The sequence below is a fragment of the Thermobia domestica genome, chromosome 11 (genome assembly GCF_964235325.1).
Source record: "Thermobia domestica chromosome 11, izTheDome1.hap1.1, whole genome shotgun sequence".
NCBI lineage: Eukaryota > Metazoa > Arthropoda > Insecta > Zygentoma > Lepismatidae > Thermobia > Thermobia domestica.
Genome location: NC_137464.1, coordinates 259,756,600 through 259,781,684, shown reverse-complemented (window position 1 = coordinate 259,781,684; position 25,085 = coordinate 259,756,600). Strand labels below are relative to the sequence as shown.

General features: G+C 37.2%; 1 protein-coding gene across 1 annotated transcript in view; it reads left to right on the top strand.

Annotated features, from left to right (window-relative positions):
• LOC145664983 (transducin beta-like protein 3) overlaps positions 1–25,085 on the top strand; it is a 45,699-nt gene that overhangs the window by 12,137 nt on the left and 8,477 nt on the right. The window contains exons 5-14 of the mRNA XM_081732154.1: positions 720–887; positions 3,202–3,371; positions 7,093–7,292; positions 8,734–8,937; positions 9,577–9,760; positions 11,447–11,574; positions 16,306–16,464; positions 18,246–18,411; positions 19,798–20,022; positions 23,481–23,608. Of these exons, the coding sequence (XP_081588280.1) occupies positions 720–887; positions 3,202–3,371; positions 7,093–7,292; positions 8,734–8,937; positions 9,577–9,760; positions 11,447–11,574; positions 16,306–16,464; positions 18,246–18,411; positions 19,798–20,022; positions 23,481–23,608 (1,732 nt within the window). The remainder of the gene's footprint in view (positions 1–719; positions 888–3,201; positions 3,372–7,092; positions 7,293–8,733; positions 8,938–9,576; positions 9,761–11,446; positions 11,575–16,305; positions 16,465–18,245; positions 18,412–19,797; positions 20,023–23,480; positions 23,609–25,085) is intronic.

Below are 25,085 nucleotides of genomic sequence, written 5' to 3'. Positions count from 1 at the left end.
TTTTTTTAATTCCAGCACTCCGAGTGTCCCCGTAAAAATGTAATAAAGAAATAATGGCCATGTTTTTTTAATATTCAATTAGAACTGGACAATCTACACAAAATTTGCAATCGATCAGTGATAAACTTCATCTTTCTAGAGCCTGTAATTTCCGAGATCTCATTGTCTAAAAGATTGGCTACAAACATATAAACGCCCACAAACGTATAGTTTAAAAGAACTCCAAAGATGGCAGCACAATTCATTTGCATTGATTTTGGAGAAGGCTTATTAAAATACAAAGGTTTTGAACAATAGCTTTAAAACATAAACTTTACAAAAAGAGATGCATTTAAATAACAATTTATTTAAAGTACACATACTTTAAAATACTGTCTTTGTTAAACGTGAAATCACAAATAACCGTAAGTCAAAGGTTTGAAATCCAAAGTTAAAGGTTGGAGTTCAGGCGTTTTTATAGCTTTTGTAGCATTTTAATAGATAGATTAATGAGTAGGAAGTGGAAAGAAATCAAAGTTCTATTTAATTGCTAAATATTAGAAGAATATGGCTTTGTGTTGTATAGATTGCCCTGTAATATTAGTTAAAATTCATTGTCTTAATAAATGTACTTGAGAGATATGAGTCAACCCAAACAGTTATATTTTTTCTCCATTTACGTATACCAAAATTTATTTGTAGTAAATACCGACATTGTATTACTTGATCGCTTTGTTTAGTGTTTTAGAATTCCATCCAGACTTGGAGCGTAAAATGCTGTTTGGAGCAGGATTGAATACGATTCATGCTTGGGATCTCAACACGTCAGAAATACGTTTATCTTTTGAAGGACACTATAGCCAAGTGACTGCAGTTGTTTTTCATTCTGATAACATCCATATGGTCAGGTAAGTTCTTTTATTTCTAAGGATAAATTATCATATACGCACAACAACTGCACTTACGTGAAAACTTGAGTATGAAAGAAAATTATTAAGGTATTTTTCATCTTGAATTTGTCGAACATTCTGGTGGTTTGATAGTTGTCCCTTCTTAATCTTTGAATCCACTTCGGATATTTTGTGCTTTTCGGATGTATACTTGACTTCATGTCATTTTGTATTGATAAACTTCATGGTTTAGGCCAGTGTTTCTCAAACTGTGGTCCTTTTAGATTGAATGTGAGTCCAAAATATAGAAAAAATAAAATTCAAGTGAATTACGTGTTAAGTTATAGTTGGGGATCTCAACAGATTATACAGCTTAATAAAATAAAGATTATACACATTTTGATAGCTTATATTCTTGATGGGCTTCAGTCTTCAGTTTTATGTACCAAATGTAATACGGATGAAAAAAAAATGTACGTAATACGGCGAACCAGGTGAGGAAAGGTTTGCCTGTAAGGGATGAATGGAACTCAACACACACACAAAATAGTGAGTATGGATTACGACAAGCATTCTGGAAGAAATAACGTCCAATAAATACTTACTCTTCTGTTTTTTCCCCTTCGTTTTTAACCCAGTAATTTTTGTGTATTCTTTCTATTAGAATATTGAAAAAGACCGTACAGGTTGTTAGATATCAGAACGTTACAGTTGTATGTAGCACTCATTTTCTATTATTTTCTTTTTTCAGTTCACCGTAGTATACTGCAAGTTTTTCTAGCAGGACATCGGGAGTACCCAAGTTAACTCTAGTAGACACTCGTGGCCCCTGTAGTGGCTACCGCTCTCGCCTTAGGTGCGAGCAGTCCTGCGTTTGATTCCCTGTGGGAGCATTCAGTCGAGAAAGTGCAAAAAGCTTTTGCAGGCCAGCCATCTTGAATGAGGTTTTCTTGGGGTTTCGTCATTCACACCAGGCATATGCCGAGATGATACCTAATTTATAGGTCCCAGGCCGCTTTCTTCCTTCCCTTTCCTCAGATAGTGTGCTTGCCGAGGGACGTCATCCCTCATACGTGATGGGCTAACATGGCCATAGATGCCGAAAGCCCAGAAATCTAATTCCTGAATCCTAAATCTAGTAGACACCCTGACAACATTCGACAGTCAACTGCATGATCACATCACCGCAACCAATGTCTCTTTAAAACATAGTTCGCCGTAACCACAAATATCAATTGTATTTTCCCCTCCCACATCCACTTCCCCTTCTCTTTAAACAAAATGAAGCTCATTTATTTCACATTTCCTCCTCTTCGTTCCGGACCCAAGCTTACGAATTCCAATCATCATGTTATAATAGTTTGAACTTTCTTAAATTTGGGTTTCTTCTTTGGAACCAGTATAAGAAATTTGACTAATTAAGAGTTTAGCATCTCTTTCCGTAGCGAGGCTATGAGACGTGGATAGATAGCTTAACGTAGGATCCGAATCACAACCACTTGAGTTCCCACCAGCAATCGAACCTGGGTCTCCCGGGAGCCAAAGTCTCAAAAATTGAAGCGTTCAGAGCATAAAGGAATCAAGTTCAATTAGTAAAGTTGTTGTGAGTGAAAGAAACATTAAATTTATACGGTACGCTTATATATATAAAGATGTACAATACGCTTAAGTATATAGAAAAGTTAGATACACATAAATTTTGTAGGGTACGCTTAACTAGATGGAAAGTTAGATATACAGGGTGACCCTGAAAGATGTTCACAAACTCCGGGAGATAATTCTTGACATCAAAAGAAGACAAAAAATCCTCTTGTATGTTGTCGAATTCCGCGTCGTGTATGGGTGACAGGGGGGTGCCAACTTGGAATCGAAGCTCGAATCCTGACAATTGGAACGGAATAGAAAGACGTGCACTGCGTACATTGCGCGGAATACGACAAGATGCAAGAGGACCTTTTGTCTTCTTTTGATGTCAAGAATCACCACCCGGAGTTTGTGCACATTTTTCAGGTTCACCCTGTATATAAAGTTTGTAGGGTACGCTTAAGTATATGGGAAAGTTAAGACTGTGTTTTACATTATAAAGGTTAGTTACAGTATCTGGACATGAATCTTTTAACGTTTGAAAGAAGCTTCAGATAGAGATCTTAAAGATAAAATATGTCCACGCGCCAATTGGCATAGGGTAAATCGCCCGAATAGATTTAATATTTAGTGATCCAGGTGCCTTGTGTAATATAATGTGTTGTTTTAATAAGATACTTGTATGATTAACGTATGTTCTGGATTATATGACTACATGCCTGTTATTTATTTATTTTTGTGTTTTCAGCTCAGGAAGGGATCAGGTGATCATATTATGGAATTTGGAGAGTGGGAAATCACTTCGCACCATACCTGTGTATGAGGCTGTGGAAGGTCTAGTCATAATCCCTGAAAAAGTTTCTCTTCCGTTGGCCATCAAAACAGAAGGAATCATTGTAGCTTCTGCTGGAAACAAAGGCAAGTTAAAGTGAAAATATTCTCAACTGTTACTTGCTATTGGTACAGTAGTGTTCTAGTTAGTATAAATTCATTTGTTTATTCACTTTATTTATTTATTTTTTTATAAGAGTGAAAGAGTACTACATGGTTCAACTCTGTAGGCTTAACTGGCTGTGTAGTGTCAGGTAGTCTAAAACGTATTGAACCTTTTACACACGAAATGGAGTTAGTGTTACAAATCTCAAGGTATGTAAGTTGCAGCGGGTCAAACCTAACATCATTTGACACGTAATAGTTGGTGCTCGCAGATGTGCAAAAAATGTTGGATTCTATGTAATCTAAGGGTGGCCAATTCCAGAATTTTTACTTCCTGAAATTCGGAAAGTAAAATCGAAAAAAATTCGGAATTCGGAAAAATCCGGATTTCGGAAAAGATCCGGAATTTGGAAAAAAAACTTTAAACTGTTAACTACACTTTACCATTTTAAACAGTACGTCACTGTCTGATACAGCCTCTTTACTCAAAGGGGCGTTAAATTAAAATAAATCAAGCATTTTGAAAGCATACAGCGTATCACCGAAAAGTATCAGGACTGATTTTTTTTTTTTTTTATCCAAGGGAAAGAGAATGTTTCAGTTTAACGTCTCACGATTACGTCCTTTAGGCTAAGGGAGACGATGAATAAAGCAAGTGAATGATTATGGAATAATTGGTAGAATGAAAATGTGGGAGGAAACGGGAGTAACCCGAGAAAACCCACGGACACGATGTTGTCCACTACAAACTAACTCGATCAAAAGGGAAGCTAAAGAGTGATCTCCATGGGCAGGGACGTTGGTGGAGGATGTCAGCTCTATGCCTCGAGACTGCTTATATGGCTCTGGGCCTTTTCAGAGTGTGAATCGCGTTGGAAGTGAGCAGTTGTTTTGTGTTGTTGTCAGGAATCAGAGGATTCTCAGATGAGGAAGATATATCCTAATTCATTCCAAATGCTTTGTCCGGATAACAAAGAAACTCGTGTGTCGATTTGTCACGAACTGTTGGAACGTGTGGAGCTTGATGCTGATTTTTCGGACAATGTTATGACCGGTTGTGAGTTTCTGGCAAAGAACAACGTGATACAACTGCCTCAGCCTCCTTACAGTTCAGACCTAGCTCCACCAATATTTTTCCTCGAATGAAACGGAGCCTGAAGTGACACCATAATGGAAGGGTAGAAAGAGTGCAAACAGCTTCGAAATAGTGACTGAGATTCCGGTTGCATACATCCAGGAGATGAACCAAGTTTAGGAAAAGCTCTGGCAACAGTGCAGGATCTTATCTTAAAGAATTTTAACTCCTTATACATATATATCTATAGTTTTTCTCATGCCTATAGTCCCAATACTTCTTGGACAGACTCTGTATATGAAGGTAAGAATTTCAGTCATTGTTATTTGTATTTTATTTTCGTAAAAATTCTTAACTATGTGCTCTTATTTAACAACGGAAATTGACAAATATTGTCAAATAATTAGACAGATCATTATTAGGGACTGCGTCTTGTTAAAATTAATAATAATAAGATACAGTCAGTTGTAAATATTTTGTCTAATTATGTATAAGAATGGGAGGACTTATAGAACAGATATATACGAGGGCAGTTCGAAAAATAAACGCCGTTTGGTTATCAATGACATATACTTGCTGATACAGAACTTTTGTTATAGACATTAGAAAAAGTACAACATTGCATTACTTTTCAACATATTCACCATTCGAATTGAGACACTTGTCATAAAGTTTTACAAGTTTCCAAATTCTTTCTGTAATAGAAAATGTCCCGCCTGGGAATGAAGCCATCCGCTAGTCATTGTCGAAGCGGTGCGACCCAAGCCACTGTTTCATGTGCCTGAAGAGGGGTTGTCGCTTTGCGTCAAATCTGGGCTATAGGAAGGATGAAAAAAACATCCCAATGGAACTACTTCCACTTCTTGCCGCATCGTGCACGTCGGTTCGTCCATCTTTAAACATGCAACACTATTCACGTATGACATCTTTACTCACCACGTTTGGTCCGTAAACACCACATAGTTCGCGATGAATCGTAGCTGCTGAAAGTTATCAGAAATCGTATTACCGCAGATACTTCACATTTCGCGGGGGTTTCTATTGGAACGTTCATTTTCAGTTGTTATAGCGGACGAGGAAACTGCAACACAACCTTCTCCTTCCGCTGCTCACTGTTTACTGAACTATTGTACACAGCGCCACAGGACTGACGTCGCTTTTTTCCGGGGATTTCTCTCGCCAACACAAACGGAGGTTTTTACCGAATTACCCTCGTATGTATATTGGATTCACCGTTCCCAATAATACTTCACAGCTCCGCCCGTAACTTTTCATTAAATCGAAAGTGTCAATTTTGACTTCCATATTGATCCGTATAGAGCAAAAGCAGTGACAGGTAGCTGCATAACATTTTCTGGCATTGATTCAATATGCCAAGAATATACATTCCGTGTACCCCCTTATTTCTTTATCTAAAACGGAAGTGATAGATATTTTACCATTTCCAGTTCCAATATTGTAATATTCCTCGTATGAATTTGTTTACAAACAATCAGCAGATACTTGTATTTATAAACACCACATGCGTCCTGCTGCAAACTGTTACAGTGGCAGACAACAGGAACACCATGGATATCACTAGTCATGTGCAAAGGTGTCCAAACTCATGAGGTCGGCGCTCACGAGTTCGGAACTCACGCTCACTCGACGTCAATCTCACGAAGTGGGCGTGAGGTTAGAATGATGATGTGAGCGTGAGGTCAGACTGGTGATGTGACCGTGAGGTCGAAGTAAGTTTGTGAGCGTGAGGTTGAGTGAGGTTAGGTCAAAGTGGTCACCTCTGGTCATGTGACGAAGGAGGACCACCAGCGCCACCACCACACTGAAGCAGCTATAAAACCCGGACCACCTTCACATCTGGCATCAGATCACGCCTGGTCAACTCCACTCCCTCAGCTTGCTTGGAGTTTTGAGAAGTATCTAACCCAATCTTTTAGCTTGCCTGAAGCTCTAAGGCTTCCTATGGGCCCCACTGTCTGCCTGAAGCATTGCGGGATTCCTAACTTCAGCCACCCAACTTGCATGGGCCTTTGAGAAGTACCTAACCCAAGCTTGTAGCTTGCCTGAAGCAGTGCGGGATTCCTAACTTCAGCCACCCAGATTACATTGAGCTTTGGAAAGTACCTAACTCAATCTTTTAGCTTGCCTGGAGTTCTAAGGCCTCCTATCGACCCCATTGCTTGCCTGAAGCATTGTGGAATTTCTAACTTCAGCCACCCTGCTTGCTTGGAGTTTCGTGACTTTCTAACCTCTCTCTGCTTGTGTGGAGCATTGAGAATCCTAAATCCACCCCACTTAGTTTGCGTGGAACTTTGTACGGATCCTACCCTTGGGTGCCAGGGCCTTGGGACGCCTACTTTTCCTAGTTATTAGAGAATTTTATACTTTTATAGTGATATTATATTATACTGTTTATAATAGGAAATTTTTGTAATAAAATTGATAGTGGAAGAAAACGATTCCCGTGTTTGATTCCTATACCTTCTACCTGCTTAGCAAAACTTTACAATATATTTTATCCCTGTTGTTTGTAAGTCTGTTATAGTTTTAAATATGAAATGAAAAGCATTTTTGTTGTTGTTGTTCTTCTGTAGAGGTAATAATGAACGCCGATGTCTTAAATTCCAGGTGTGATCAGAATCTGGCAGGCAGAAACGGGCCAAGAGTTGTATTGTCAGAAGAATTCTTTGGTGGCAGGAGCGTCTGACGAAGGGAGCTTCTCAATAACTCACCTCAAATACACGTTATCCAAGAATACGCTTCATATTGCAAGCCATGATCACAATATTATTGTGCATAAAGCAGACACCTTCCAATGTGAGAAGCAGGTACAAACAACATTGTTTTAAGTTAAACGTAAGAAATTGTGTAATGAACTTATTTTATGGTTATATGAATTTCCTACAATATTTTTAGAAGTGTGTCGTATGAGTTAGTTAAAAATGCTACAGTACGTAAAGAACCTATACACATATTCTCCTCATGTATAAACTATCTACAAGATAAAATTAAATGAAATCTTTCAGTTTAACATCCCACGAAGAATTGGTAGAATGAGAATGTAGGAGAAAACGGAAGTGCCCCAAGAAAATCCACGTACACGATGTTGTCCACCACAAGCTTACTTGGGCGGGGATCGAACCAGCGACCGCACACACCAGAGGTAAGCGCTCTACCACTGAACCACTGTGTCCTGTATTTTAAATTTAGAAAATATTACGCCTTACAAACCAAGATACGATGCAGTGTTAGAAAAGGACAAGCAAGAATGTTAGTCAACAGTCATCTTTCGGTTTGTAACGGACGAAGAGAGTAGGAGCGACTCTCGAAATTATTTCATGTTAAATACTACGGCATAATATAGATTAGTTATTCCATTGTGTTAAATATATAAGGTTGTTTAATTTTGGTTTTCCAGTTAGCGTCTTGTCCGTGATACCATTTGCGATAGCAGATACATAGAACTTCCAGTTTTTAGCTTGCATCGTGAGAGGCAATTAGAAAACTAGTTGAAGTAAGATGGAGCGAACTCAACTCTAGAAAGTCAAAAATAACGCCTTGTATGTTGAATAGTACGACTAATGGAAAAATGAAATGAAATCTTTCAGTTTAACGTCTCTCGTTTATGCCCTTTAGGTTAAGGAAAACGGATGATTAAGGCAAGTAAATGATAATGAAAGAATTGGTGGAATGAAATGTGGGAGGAAACGGAAGTGCCCCGAAAAACCCACGGACACGATGTTGTCCGCCACTAACTAAATTTGGTCTGGGATCGAACCAGAGACCCCACGCGCCAGAGGTAAACACTCTGCCACTTATCCACCATGCCCCTCCATACGGCTAGTGGAAGTAATGTTCTTACCGCACATTTAGAAACTGTCTACTTGTTTGGGGGCCGCGATGGCTCAGTGGTAGAGCGTTCACTTCTGGTGCTTCGGGTCCCGGGTTCGATTCCAGCCCCCGCCAAGTGAACTTTGTGGTGGACAAACACCGTGCTCGTGGGTTTTCTCGGGGTTCTCCCGTTTCCTCCCACTTTCTTCATTCCACCATTTCACTCATTACTCATAATCATCGTCTCCTGTAGCCTAACCGGCATAACCGTGGGACGTAAACCTCAAAGATTTCATTTCATTTCATGTCTACTTGTTTGGTCGTCTACAGTCCTAGCACGGCCTCTTGTTAGTTTTATATAATATGATGTGTAGATAGAAACTTTCTTCTTATAAAAAAAAAAAAGATTGTGTTATGCTAATTTCTTTCTCATTTCAGCTTGTGGGCTTTAGCGATGATATTCTGGACGTCGTATTCATGGGAGAAAACGATGCTTACCTTGCAGTTGCTACGAACAGTCCACACATTAAGATTTACAAGACTTCAGATTTCGATTGTCAGCTGCTAAAAGGACACACAGACTTAGTATTAGCTTTAAATGTCTCCCGTACCAATCCATATCTTCTGGCGTCTAGTGCAAAGGTAATTATGAGTATGAGAACCATTGAATGTACGAGAAATATTTTTATGTGTAAAATGTGAATAACGTAGCTGATAATTCTCAAAATGAAGGTCTTTGTAGAAATTGTGAGGTTCTTTGTAAAAACTATAAAAAAACTGTGTATCATTGTTAGACGCACATTATATTAATATTTCTTCGTAATGATTGTGTAATTTTTTTTCTAGTTTTATGTTTTTGCATTTAAAGTCATACATGCTGATAATGTAAATGAGTATTCTATTCTAAAAAATACAGTGTCACTGCGAGTTTGGGCATTATTTTTATTTGGGGTTCAGGAGCATATGAGGAAAAAATATGAAATGCAAAAGGTGGCAGAGTCTCAGCAAATTTGGGAACTGCTGGGCTTGTGGAGTAATTCTATTATTTTTAATTCTCTATTATGTTCCTCCATTGCAATAAAAGCAATATTAGATATAGTACCATAAATAAAAAATGGATGTATAAGTTAAAATATTTCACGTTAGTTTTTTTGTTTTGAAACATTGAGTCATACTTCGCCGTTACAGCTTATAAAATATGTGTAATATATTGCACAGAAAACAATATTTCCATTATTATTATTATTAAAACATTATTTTTTTCACTTTATCGTGTTTCAGGATAACACAGTAAGATTATGGCTAATGGACTCGAAGACGAATGCAGTGAAATTAATAGGAGTTGGCAGTAGACATACTGGATCTGTTGGATGCGTCGCCTTTAGTCAACTGGCCGCCACTTTCCTTGTCACCGTTAGTCAGGACACGTGCATCAAGTTATGGGATGTGCCTCAAGAATTTCCAGGTATTTTTCACGCACTTATTTTCTGGTAGGTTCCTTTCGATGCATGTGCTCTTAGATTCGATTTTCGATGAAAAATAGAAGTTCTGTTTCGATACATCATACTGAAGTAGTTGGCTGCTGCTTAAGAGGTTGCCCTCTTCTGTCTAGATAGCCACGTATAATATCCTTGGGAACCATTGAGCTGACCACACGCTACCCACTGGAATGTGCATCATGTAGCTTATCTTGAGCTTTAGAAGTAAAGAGTTCAGCAAAGTGCTAGGTACCGTTTATGCGAATTAAAAAAAGTTCCCATGCTTAGAAAAAAAATTAATTATGTTTTCAGAGAACGCAGAATCCGATGAAACGGGGATAACGAGAAAAACTAACGAATTGTCGCGCTAACTTCCCAACGCGATGAAGGGCATAGCATTGCTTATTTTTAGAATGTATGGAAAAGTCTCTAAAATGAATGTTGCGATCTAATTTTAAACCCAATATACACTTAGTCATTATTGTTATTATTATTATTATTATTATTATTATTTTATAAGTTAATCCCATTTTTTGCCTAGTGTTCCATTATCCTGGTTTAATTTTGGTTCCCAAGTTCTAATTTTTTTGCTAGAAGTATATTTACCTCATTTATGATGTGCTTAGTGTCCATTAAGTGTTTAGATAAACCTAACACCGCAAGATCTTTTTGGTTGGAGTCTCGTATGTGTTCTTTCGCATTAAAAAACGAACTTGCTAGTCCATTTATAGGAGTTCCAGACATAGGATAAAATGTAGGTCTAAAGAGAAAAGGCATATGACCACGAAGCAGATCGAGATTCTCTTCTAATTGATTTTCCCAGACGATGGCGTAAACGGATTTTCTTATCCAAATGTTGGAATCAAATAAATCATAACGCATAAATAAGATAAATAATAATATTATACAGCAAGTGTGAAAAAGTGAATGACTGAACCAGACTCAAATCCGGGATTTCCGGCATACTGTACCGGCACGTTAACTACTACACCACCCAGTCCGCTTCCTAGAACAGTCACACACTCCCTCACTCCTGAAGTCGATGCTCTCCATTCAGATTACATGGCTTCTACCACAGCTTAGCTGCTGTGCTTGGACAATTCAGTCTCCATATATTGAGAACACCTTTTGACGGTTGTAATATCATATATTAATGAAAGAAGAAAACTACAGATTTTTTACACATCAAATCCTCTGTAGATGCGAATTCAATAACATACAAAGAGTGAAAAAATGATTGACTGGATCGAGACTCGAACCCAGGATCTCCGACATACCGTACTGATGTGTTAACCGTTACGCCATCCAGTCGCTTTACAGAACAGCCACTCACTTTCTTACTCCAATCATTCACTTTTTTACTCTTGTATGTTATTGAATTCGCACCTACAGAAGATCTGGTGTGTTAAACTAAGTTTAAATAGGTTGTTTTCTCCTTTCATTAATATAAAGGAAATAAATTTCCATTTTATTATTCATTAATATGTGCGTGCGTACAAGCAATATGAAAACTTTTACATTTTATAGTATTCATTGAACGTTACTCAACCCGTGACAGGATTAGGAAGTTCCGGTAGTAGCGAATAAATTACAAGCATTGACTATTTTCTTATCTACATGTATTTAAGCGATGACTATTAATTTTTTCCTGTACTTTTAATTTTTTCTTGCAGATGAGCTAACAGCGCAGACATTGGTCGTTAAGCACACTGAGGTAGCGCATGACAAAGATATTAACAGTGTTTGCGTGTCTCCAAACGACAAATTGATAGCCACAGGTTCACAGGATAAAACAGCGAAGGTTGGTTTCCTTTTTCAGTTGTTAGGAGATATTCTTTCTAATTTTGGATGATACTTGTATTGAAGTTAAAAATTAACTATTTGATAATTTAATTTCAAATAACTCACTTATCTAATGGGCTGCTTTATTCCAATAGTAGATCGCTCACCTTTGTTGCAAACGTTAGTCTCAATCTATGTGAAGTTGTAATGTATTAAGACAAGTAGCTGTGACAAAATAGAACACTGAAAACGGCAGAAATTGATATATTCATTAATTTACCAAAGACTTACATTAAATATATTATTCTACAATAAGAATCGTAAATAGCACTAATTAATTAGTGTAACTTTGAAAATATCAATAACGAAAACATATCAGACGATGAAAAAGACAGGAAATTACAAATCATATGAATATCGATCATAAAACTGAAGACAAAATACGTTAGTTTATACCTGGTTGAACGATATCATAAGCAGGTTTCTTTAGGTTGCCCACATATAAGTTATGCCGTGTATCCATTAAGATACGTTTGAGGCCTTAAAGCGATCGTTTAACATCTACCGATGTGACAAGATCATATCTGGAGCACGTCAGAACCTTTGAATTCGTAAGAACATCAACTGTGCTTTCTGCGATTTGTTTTGGCAATAGTGATTTAGTGCGTTAAATTCCATATTTCACAAGTCAGTTGTGTTCCACGATTAACTGCGAGCAATGTGACTTGTATTTCTGGTGCTAGGGTGAAAAATACCTTAGTAAGAAACCATAAAATGTCAAATTTGGCCAAAGAACAATTCGCGATTTCTTGTAAAAGTGGCAAAATATATGATTTATTGAGTTTTGCCACACAGCTGCTGGTCTTACGTGATATAGAATATTTTTGAACGTCGTGTCTGTGCGTTCTATTTTTTCCACCACTCTATTTCGTTCCATTTCTTTTGCATTTATTCGCATTTTTCATCTATCACTTTTACTGCATTGAAGGGATGATAACTTCAGATTTTATTTCATTTCAGTTTAGTATAATTATACAGTGTCTATTGGTCACGAAAGTCATGAAATCAGAAAACGGCATGAAAGTCAAGAAATTTAGCTTTTGGGTCACGATTTTTTTTTTTTTTTTTTTAATCTGTACAAATATAATTACAGACTAGAAAATTTTGTTCTACAAAACGTCAAAATTCACCACCAAAAATGTCTATGGTTTTCTTTAGACGCTACCAAATCGCAAGCAAAGTACGTTTCTATCGCACGCATGAAAACTTGGCCCAAATCGCACCCAAATTCGCTCTTGAGAATGTTACTAAAATTTTATGATTTGGGAAAGAAAAGGTCACGAGAAAGTCACGAAAATCCATTTTGCAATTTTAGTAGACACCCTGTTCCCTGTTATAGCACACTTGAAACGATTTTTTTTTTAACTGGTAATACTAAAACCAAGAATATTTACAAAATATTACAACTCATATATAAAGCTGAATATTTATTCGTGTGTTTGTCCGTTATGCAAATCTAATACTGTTGAACTTTTGATCATAGTGAAACGTAGTACCTACCTCGAACTGGGTTTTCATTGGGCCACTTGTAACGTGCTGTTAGATAGCTCCGTCATGGGCGTCTGGCTGATTAGATCAGGACAAGAAAGGTGTCTTATAAGACTAGACATTAACTATTGCTTTTTAGAGAAAAAAAAAAAAAAACCTAAGAGAAATTAGCATGTGTATAGAAATAGCAAAATTTTTACTTACTGAGAAATAGCCTTTGTTGTACTATCTTACTTCGCGAGTCTGGAAGAGAAATACCTTTACTAATATATTTAATCAGGTATTCTAGGACTCGAGAAATGAAAGCTTGTGTATTTAATTGCAATATTTTATAACAGTAAATATGAAAATCCAGACATATAAAAAAATTATCCGAACAAAATACAAATTCAGCCTTGCCAAGTCTTAAACGTGAGATGGCCAAATTCCACTAGCAAAAACAATCCAACGAATAACTTCCCAAGTATTAGTCTAAATAACATATCCGTCTGAATTGAATTCTAATATGTAAATCCAATGTATATCTTTATATGCGGAGCTTATTATCAAAACGTACCTTGTCCACCCAACAAAAATGTTGGCAAATCGAAAGAAAAAAATAATTATTTTAAAAGGTTATTAAATATTGTAAGATTTGGTGTAGAAATTCTTTAAACCATTATTGTCTTATTTAATAAACACATTCCATTATTCAAGACACAAGTAATGAATAATATAGGTATTGAATTTGGACAAGAGACATTTTGAAACTAAAAAATGGACGAGGGACGTTTTGAAAGCAAATCTATCAGACAAGAGACAATTTGATACAAAATAATAAAAATCTGGAATTATTTTCTTCTTCTTGATTACCACTCATATCTATGAAAATGAACTGCGATACTCCACAGGCGCCTGAAAATCACTTTTCTAAGTGCTTTCAAACTTCAAGCACCTATTTTACTAAGAAATAAGTCGAACAATATGGCTGATATGACCTCAACAATGCAATCACCAGAAAATATAAAGTTATCGCACAAATCTTTTGTCAATTATCTCGGGTGAGCCAGTGGTACCAACCAACTAGATTATGGACTGAAATATCCATTAAATGTTCTAGAAAGCAATAATTAATGCACTTTTGTGTCAAGTAGTTGCTGAGGAAAATCCTTGGACAAGAGACAGTTTGAAATAAAACAGCAAGAATCGTGTTCAAGTGGGAATGGACATAGGACATTTTACTTCAAAACTATTGCTGTAAGGTGTCCGCCAATTTGCAGTGGACAAGAGACGTTTTGATTAAAAGTGCATATTTCAAATCCATTTTTCTCTGCGTTCTGGGACGTTTTGACCAGAAATAAAAGTGCAAAGATGTAAACAATTATTCGATGATTCCGTGTATATTGATATCTCGATTTTCAAAAAAAAAGTGGACAAGAGACGTTTTGATAAGCTCCACTATAAAGTATATGAAAAGGTCAGATAATACTCATACAATACGAAATTTAACACTCACCTAAAATAGTAATTGTACCAGACATCATTCACTCTCTTATGGGATTTTACAATGCATCACTATAGAGTAAAATACTTTCAATTGCATAACGAAAAACTTTCGAATAACAACACTTCTTGAAATTTAGAAACTTTGGTGCACTATATACTTCACAAATTGTGTTATAATTGTATGTAATTTGATAGAACAGTCAGACATATATGTGGCCCATTTGTATAGTTTCCTTCGAATGACTTCATTATCCTTGACACGCACATTCGAAGGTACAAAATTCAAAATTTTCCATCAGAGGCGCTAAATTAACGGGAGATTCATGCGAGTTTGCATAACCTCCAGGTTACAATTGTTAATATCTTATTATATATATAGAGAGAGTGGTAAAGTTACCACACATAACATACTTTGAAAGACAGAGGGGCTCAAAATTTATGCCAGAAATAGAGTATCTTAGGACCCCCTCAAGGTAGGAAAATAAAACTCAGTACATAAACTAATCATTAGAAATACACAGTCTGTCCAATGGGAAAGAGGACTAATAAGAAATCAAAGACAATACATGGACTGGTACGTTACAATATGTTGATTCAAAATAAATACCTCATGGGTCAATACATGCATCTGAAGCGGCTGTAGAATGTGGTGAGGCAGTCTTGGTTTCGAAATTAGCACCAAAATCTCGGTCGAAGCCTTTTGGGTATCTGGAATGGTTTTGAAACACCTTCCTTTCAATGCCAATTTTAATTTCGGAAATAGCCACTATCTCGAGCCAAATCTGGAGAATATGAGGGAGATTGAGCTTCACGATCCCCTATTTAGTCACAGCTGGCATATCAGTCTGCTTTTATGCATGGCTTCATGAGTCTTGTTAGCGATATTCAGGTCAAAGTTTACGAATCTTAGCCAATGAACGTTGCAGAACACCCAGTAATATTCGACATTCACAGCATGACCCTCTGGACTGATATCTCGTGGATGATGCCTTTGGAATCGAGATTTGATTTTGCTCTTCAAGGTTGTAGATATATCTAAGAAATTACAAGGAAGAAGAATGCGTTGGTATTCACATCTAATGAAAACAAACCAATATGTGGCAAGTAGAGTGATAGTAATGAAAGTGGATGGGAAGAGAGATAGAAGAAGACCAAGAAGGAAATTAGAAATAACTTCAGGAAGAAAGATTTAAGAGATGAATTCTGGTACTGGGCTTTATGGAGAAGACTTATCAAAACGTCGACCCCACATAAGTGAGAAAAGACGGAGAGAAATATGATTTTATTTTTTAAAAAAATAGAGCGTTTCATGTCTTATTTTAATGGTCCACAAAAAGATTTGTTCTTAGAAACAAATATTGTAGAAAGTTATTGAAACAAAATAAAAAGATGAACACACTTAGAATAAGATGATTACACTTATTTATGACTATAAATAGAATTCCAAAATGTGGGCACTTTATAAACCCCTCTCCCTGGTCCTGCTAGGGTTAATTATATCTTTGTCTGATGTATATGTTTAATATATATCTATTATGACATTCGTTGTAGGAAATGTTCTGTTATTGATATCAAAAAATAAAATAAAAGTCGGTTGTATGTTAAAAGTGACACCTTTCTTCTGCATTTGCCTCTCCAGAGTATTATTGAACCTTATAATGGTGCGACATTGTGTTTTACAAGATTGATACATTTTAATTTTCCATTCATTTTCCAGGTGTGGGTAGCAGCAGGACTTAAATTAGCTGGTGTACTTCGCGGACACAAGCGAGGCATTTGGTGTGTACGTTTCTCGCCAATTGATCAGGTTTTAGCAACCACTTCAGCAGATACGACAGCAAAACTATGGTCTCTGGGTGACTTCTCATGTCTTAAGGTACTTTGTTTTCAGAGCTAATACTCACTATGAACACAAACCGCCTATTTCTTTTTATATTTTTGGAATACACTTTTAAGGTATCTCATTGGTAGTTGAATTGGTGAGTACAACAACCAGCAAGCAAGACACCAGGGCTCGAATCTTTTCTAGTTCAGAGTTTCAGTACAATAACTTGAATTATTTATTCATATTTCTAAATGAAATGAAATCTTTGAGTTTTACGTCCCACGGTTATGCCGGTTAGGTTAAAGGAAACGGTGATTATGAGGAATGAATGAAATTGCGGAATGAAGAAAATGGGAGGAAAGGGGAGAACCCCAAGAAAACCCACGTATACAGTGTTTGTCCACCACGAAGTTCACTTGGCGCGAGCTGGGATCGAACCAGGGACTCATATTTCTAATTTTAAGTACTGTACCATTCTTCGAGACGTGATGTTTTCTGAGACAGTACCTTTTAGATTTTTTTTTTTTTTTTTTTAATTTTAAATGGTAGTCTTAAGATAAAGCAAGGGTCAGTTTTGGATTAGATCATTAGTGAATTAAGAATCCTTTAGGTTCATGCTCGAGCACAGGATCTCGATTTCGATTCTTGATCTGTCATGTGGACTGTTTAAGGAAAATACAGGGTTAACATAAGTGATTCATTCGTTTTGAAAAGGCTATTTTTTCAAAAGTTTTACATGTACACACATGAAAGATATATAAAAAGAACCACAAACTCACCAAGTTTGTATTGTATAGAGTTTGGCACACCCCAGTTCGCAACTATCTAAACGATGAACTTCCGCATTGCTGGATTGGGCGTATTGGTGAGAATGACCTAGCTTTGTTCCCGTGGCCTCCTAGATCTCCTGATTTAACGTCCTGTGACTTCTTCCTGTAGGAGTACGTTAAGAACCTTGTTTACGCACCCTTCCACTACCGCAATCCTTTGTCTAGCTGAAAGAATGCATCAGTGCTGCAGTGCAGACAATTGACAGGACTATGCTACAAAATGTATGGAATGAGCTCGAGTATTGTGTGGACGTGTGTCGTGTCACCAAAGGGGTATATATTAAACATTTGTAGAGGGTGTATACACTTGGTAAGTTCGTTCTTCTTTACATATATATTTCATGTGTGTGTCCAGCCTTTTCAAAACGAATGAATCATTTATGCTAGCCCTGTATTGCTTTTATGAAACAGTGGACTTTCAAAAAGTAACTATAAACTTGTATAAACATGATAATATGTTGAGTGATTGTGATTCAGTGCGTAGCGAGTACTGTTTTCTGCAAAGGTTGGTAATCATGCTTTGTGTGCAGTTTTTTCTTCGCATGAGACAGTTAGACTGGTGATCTTGAGATAAGAAAATAAGGCTAGCTCATTGTTTTTTATTGTGTTATTGAGATCATCGTTTCTTTCTCTATGTGTGCTCAGGATTTGTGTTAACTTTAGAACACCGAAAATTTCTCGTTAAATATGTCTTCCGTAAGCATGACGAGCACACACAAATAGTAAAAGGCCAGATTTTCATAAGATTTCCAGGTACATGTTACTAACCTAAAATTAGGATAACACCGCTAATTGAGAAATTTACGAGACGGATCGGTAAGGACTGTAAGCGAAATTGTGGACAGTCAATGCTCAACGAAGAAAAACTGCAAATCGTATTAGTCCTTATTCAACGTAGTTCCAACAGCTAAGTCATTATTTTGTAACATTGTACTAGTGCATAACAGGTGTATAATTACTTTTCGAACCGCATTATATGTATTTATTTTCTTTCTTCCTCAGACATTCGAAGGCCATACATCATCGGTTTTGAGGATTGAGTTTTTGTCGCGTGGAATGCAATTGATCACAGCTGGCGCTGAAGGATTGCTTAAGTTATGGACCATAAAGAGCGATGAATGTGTTACTACTTTGGATGCTCATGAAGGTCGAATATGGGCTTTGGCAGGTAGTTTTTTTCTCTCGAGATTTTATTTTTCCTTAAAGATTATAAATTAGTGGAAACACATTTAAGAACAGCTATGAAAATCGCCCGATTGTGCGATACACTGGGAAGGGCCTTGATAGCAAGAGCGTTCGGACGGTCTAAATTGACAAGAACCAACCACTAGCCAATCGAATCCACTTTGATTTTCATGTAAGAGCACGAACTCCTCAGTGTGTACCTACCTACGTGGCGGTGACCTCTCTTTAGTTTCTTGCTTCCGATCTACCTACATGACAGTGACCTCCTCTTCACGTTTCCGATGTACCTAGGTGATAGTGATCTCCTCTTCACATGTTATGTTTCCGGCCTACCTACATGGTATTGACATTCCCTTCAGGTGCTTCTGATCCACCTACGTGAGAATGACGTCCCCTTCACACGCTTCCGATCTACCTACGTAATAGTGACCCCCTCCTCTTCACATGTTTCCGAACTTCCTACGTGATAGTGACCTCCCCTTCACATGTTCCGGATCTACCTACGTAGTGGTGACCTCTTCTCCATACGTTTTCAATCTACCTAGGTGATAGTGATCTCCCCTTCACATGTTTCCGGCCTACCTACGTGGTAGTGACATTTCCTTCACATCCTTCCGATCTACCTACGTGATAATGACCTTCCCTTCTTCGCGTGTTTCCAATCTACCTACATAACAGTGACCCCTCTCCTCTTCACATGCTTCCGATCTACTTACGTAATAATGATCTCCTCCTCTTCACATGCTTCCGATCTATCTACTTGATAATGATCTCCCCTTTACGTATTTCCAATCTACCTACGTGATAATGACCCCCTTCACATGCTTCCGATCTACCTATGTGATAGTGACTTCCCCTTCTTTACATGCTTCCGACCTACCTACGTGGGAGTGATTTCCCTTTTTAGCTTGCTTCTTACGTAGCTACGTGGTAGTAACTTCCCTCGACATGCTTCCGACATCACTATGTCGTAATAACTTTTGCAGAGCATTGTTTAAAATGGCGGAACTTCTAACTTATTTTAACTCTATAAAGGAACCAGGAGAGGATTACGGAAATGGATTGTATATATGAAATACAATTTTTGTTTGAATATTAAGTTCTGATGTTTATGAAGTAATTATATTAGACAGGTCTCAATTGTACAGGTATCCCTGTGACTGAGTTGGAATAATAACTATTAGTTAATATGAATCCTTGGATTCTTGTAACAACATATGTCTTGAATTCGAAACTATTATTATCACTTTGTTTTGATAAAACTACGGAAACATGTTCGATATGCTTACTTTAGATTATTATGCTTCATATCTTAAGCGTAAGGTAAAAAGTTTCCATATCATAATCTCCAGCTGTTGTTGGTTTTTAGTTTCCCAGAAGGAGCGGAATGTGGTGAGTGGTGGTTCTGACTCTGTGTTAGTTGTGTGGAAGGACGTGACTCTGCAGAAGAAGCAAGAAGCCATAGAGCAGCAGGAAAAAATGACGTTGCAAGAACAAGAGTTATTGAATCTCCTGCAACAAGAACAATTGTTGCCAGCTCTAAGCCTTGCTCTTAGCTTAGGAAGGCCTCGACAAGTGCTTCGAATAGTACAAGGTAAGTCCTGTTTAGTATTTGTAATATTCCTAATTACAAAGGTTAGTCATTGTCGATTCGAGACGTAAACAAAGAAGTCCAGTACTGTCCCCAGTATCATATAGCATTCGGAGGGGTACTTAGGCTGAAAAGCAACGAACTTCGATCTATACAGTACAAAGTTATTAACTGTAATGAGACAGGGGGCGCGGTGGCTCAGTGGTAGAGCGTTCACCTCCGGTGCTTGGGGTCCTTGGTTCGATCCCAGGTCACGCCGTGTGGACTTTGTGGTGGACAAACACCGTGTGCGTGGGTTTCCTTGGGGTTCTCCCGTTTCCTCCCACTTTCTTCATTCCACCATTTCACTCATCTCTCATCATCACAGTCTCCTTTAGCCTAAACGGCATAATTGTGGGACGTAAGATTTCATTTCATTTTGTAATAAGACAGATTTTAGTGTTTTTTTTTTTTTTTTTTAATAAATAAGAAACTTACTAATTTTATTCAGACCATATTGCAAAATTGCATTTCTTCAGAGGACAAAACGTTTATTTCAGTTTTTCACTGTGAATCTCCCAACGCCAGACTTCTGGCGCCAGGACAGTTGATCAGGGTGTCTACTGGTCATGAAAGTCATGAAAAAGTCATATATTTTGCTTAGTGGTCATGAAAGCCATGAAAAAGTCCTTAATTTACCCAATTGGTCATGAAAATCTGAAATCTCAGAGTATATTTTTATACTTCATACTTTTATACCCCATACTGCATGTACTGAAACAGTTGTATCAGGTCAGCAATTGTGAGAATTTCCCCCATCAGTTAGTGCTGGCTAACTGGTACTTTACTGTCTTCCTAGCTGTTCCCCATTTCATCTTCTAGTCTCTGTAATATAGTAACAACTTTTTACTGTCCAACTTTCTGATCTGCTATTTCTTTACTTCTAAGAAATGTAAATTGTGTATTTTTGGGCCTTTAGACTTATGCAAATAATATTATTCATTTGAGTTTGCAGATTTTAAATTTGATGATCTATTTTTTTAAAACGAATTTCTTTTTTAATTTGTTTTGTCTTTGGGCAGTTCTGTGAGTGCTTAATTTCAGACAAATTTCTGCTAGATGGATAATTATACTCAGAATTAAAACTTCAAATACAGTTGATTCACTGGTAAGAGCAGGCCCGTATTTAGGTAAGTGCTATTCTGTGCGCGAGCACAAGGCGGCAGAATTTTAGATTCTTTCCTTAAGATTCACAATAAGTAATATTTAAGACTAGCAACCCGCATAGTTCCGATGCACCACTGATGGTAGGGGTTTATTATTACTAATGGTAATTTTTTATCGCCATGGTCATGAAAATTTGAACAAAAAGGTCATGAAAAGTCATGAAAAAGTCATGAATTTACTTTCTGGTATTCCAGTAGACACCCTGTTGATAACTTAAAATTTTGCGCATTTAGAAATAAAGGTTCTTTGCTTCATGATCTTGTCAAAGCTCTCTTTCTCATGCATTTTCAGTCTTTGTTCAAGGATAAACCATTGGACCATTTTGTGGTACAATATCAATCACATGCATAATTCAGCCAATCACAACAAATTACTCCTGTCAGTGCATGACGTCTGAAGTTTAGCCAGCCAATCCACTGCAGACTCATCCGCCGTCAACCACGCAAAAGGTCCCCATATGGTGGACAGGCGTGTGTTTTCCTATAGTCTTTATTAATTAGGCGCGGAACCCTGTATAGGGAGTGCCTTAAAAGGAACCCATTTAGAAGTAAGGACCAGTGACGACCTTTAAGGGTATATTGGAAATAGCTGAACTAAAACTTTAAGGTAGATAGATAGATAGATAGATAGATAGATAGATAGAGAGAGAGAGAGAGAGATAAACATTTGTTTATGTTAAGAAACTGCCTTATTCCGTCCCGAGATACGAAAACCTATAAAAGTTGGTCACACTAACGAAACCGATGAATGTGAATCCGGTTCCAATTCCGAAACAGAAACCGAAAAGAGATTCTCTAATTTAAAAAAATGGTTTCGGCACTGAAAGCAGTTTTCCGAAAAAATCTGTTCTGGTTCTGGAACCGAAACCGATATTAAAGTAGAATCGAAATTTCAGAGAAAAGATAAATAGATTTGAAACAAAACTTTTGTAGGTGGGTAGTTTGACATCATTCTACAGTTACTTAAGCTAATTTGCAGCTCATAACCATGTTTAGCTATGTTTAGTTTGCAAATGATGATGATGCCAAACTAAAACGAAACATACTTGTTTAAAATAAGGTATATTTTAGAAGTAGTTTAATTCCATAGTTAGTCTTATAGTTTATTCGTATAAGCAGAAGGTTTAGAAGTAGTTTAATCTCATAGTTCAAACCAAGTATTCTCGCTCTAATATTATCTAAAGAATAAACACGATCTTGTGTAATCCCTTTTCGCTAGTGTAGTGACTATGGTGCGCGCCTTCGGTGTACTGGGTTCTGGGTTTGATTTTGATAGGAGACCATTGAACGCATTATCATGATTCGGAATCCAACTTAAAATGTAGGTCACGTCTCGTATAGCCTCGGTGCTGAAATAAAGGAAACTAAGCTACAATAAAGAAAATGAAATGAAGTGAAATCTTTCATTTTAATCTCTCATGAGTATGCCCTTTAGGCGAAGGGAGACGGACGATTAAAGCAAGTGAATGATGATGGAAGAATTTGTGGAATGATAATGTGTGAGGAAAAGGAAGTACCCCGAGAAACCCCACTGACATGATGTCCACCACAAACTTACTTGACTGTGGATCGAACCATGAACCCAACGCATCAGAAGTAAGCGCTCTACCACTGAGCTACCGCGTCCCCAACTCCGTGGGATCTGAACCACATGAGCTCCCACCGGAAATCGAAGTAGGGTCTTCCGCACCGAATCGTACGCTAACTATATAGCCACGAGGGAGCTCATAAACGAACTTGTGTTTACATTATAGGGCCACGGTGGCTCAGTGGTAGAGCGTTCACCTCTAGTGCATAGGGTCCGCGGTTCGATCCCAGCTCGCGCCAAGTGAGCTTTCTAGTGGACAAACACCGTGTGCGTAGGTTTTCTCGGGGTTCTCCTGTTTCCTCCCACTTTCTTCATTCCACCATTTCTTTCATTTCTCATCATCACCGGTTCCTTTAGGCTAGCCGGCATAACCGTGGGATGAAAACTTACTTCTTTTATGTGTGTTTGGGTGTGTGTTAATGTTACATTATGATATAAGCAACTATTTATCTAAGCGAAATAATTTGAGTAGCCACTCCTGATCCCATTATCGGTTACAGGAGCACCTCTTGAAGTTATTTCGCTTGGATAAATATATAATCACAATAAGGTAGTTATATCATTACGCTGATAATAGTGTGTCAGACAATTTTCCTCTTGTGTTACTTGAGCTAAATCTGTCTTTGAATTTTAAAGATAAATATAGATTTCGTACGTCATCTTTTCAGACATCATGAAAAAAGGGGAAACTGGACTGGAGGACACTATTCATATGTTACGAACAGATCAGAAAGAAGCGTTGTTAAAATCAGCATCCACGTGGAATGCCAACAGCAAATACTGCCACCCAGCACAGGTACGTTACTTCTATTTTTGTACATTCTTCTTAAATCGTTTGTACTTTGGAGAAAACTAGAAATAACAGATTCTATACACAATGTAATAGTACATAAAAGAGTACTTATTCTTATTATCCTTTGCGTAATATTGTACAGCATGAGGTTATTACCCATGTAGCTCAGATTACAAACAATACAAATGGGGATGAATGCGGACTTGAGCTAACAATCTCATCCTAGCCTTTTGTTCTACAAAATAACTTAATTACTTGGATCGTGACCTGTGTTTTCTAGATGAAATGAAATCCAACAAATTCGAAAAACAACAGATTAAGATATTGAGGGTGAGAGTTTAAAAATAAAATAAAATAAATGGGTGAGCGATCGGAAAGATAATTCTAGATGTTGATCCTTCTACGTTCGTCTTCCCATCAGCTTGACGATCAATCGGCGACAGGGCTATGATTGGACGGAAGTCTTGCTGTCGTTGTTCCCAAAACCAAGACTACGATGACATGGCATGAACTCGTCGGGACGTGAAAAAGATGTTGGGAAGGAGGTACCACCATTGGATCTGCTTCATTCTCACATCTTAGAAGAAACACTTCTGCGGTGATGAACTTCATTGCTTTTCGAACTAAGGCAAAAGGTGAAAGGTCAGAACGAATTCGCTTAGCAGCACGGACAACTTCACATCACGAAAATCAGACAGTAAATCCTCCACGTCCCATTGTGTTCCTTGGTTTTGTTGTCGATGGTTGGTCAATGTTTCTTGGTTCATTAATTCCCATGACGTAGAAACGGGAGGTACTGTGTAAAAAAAATACATCATATAAACGTGTAGTCTGAGGAATGTGGAAAGAAAGGTTACTTATCTGCCAGTTTATTTCCATTGATTCGAACAAATGTAAAATAATTGAGTTAACAATTTTAAAAGAATTCTTGTATGTTTGAACGACAGAAATACTGGATGTTTCAAATGAAATGAGAATTTAGATACATAACGTCTCCAAAAAAAAGGTTTTAATATCTCCACATATTCTTTCTTTACAATATTACGAAATTACTTGTATACTTTAGTGATAATTTTACAATAGAATATTCATTTATTGGTCATTATAAAACTTGAATATTTTATTGAAATGGGAATAATAAATGGTCATATGTATGTAGTTTCCATGGTGGCCTTCTTTTATACGCCTATTTCGACAATTTCTTGTAGGTTTTCTCTTTAAATGAATATTTTCATTTGCACTTTGTATTTACGTAAATGTTATTTGAAGACTAAGACAGATATGCTATAGTTAGTCACTATATATATATATATATATATATATATATATATATATATATCGGTTGTTCTAAAAATGGCGTCTGTCGTTTACAGAGCACTATTGTAACAGGTGTGGCGATTTTGAAACCTCCACCATCGATACAAATTTATTCACAAGGCCTCAAGTGGATGTTTGTTCGGAGTGTGAGCAGTAGCGAGAA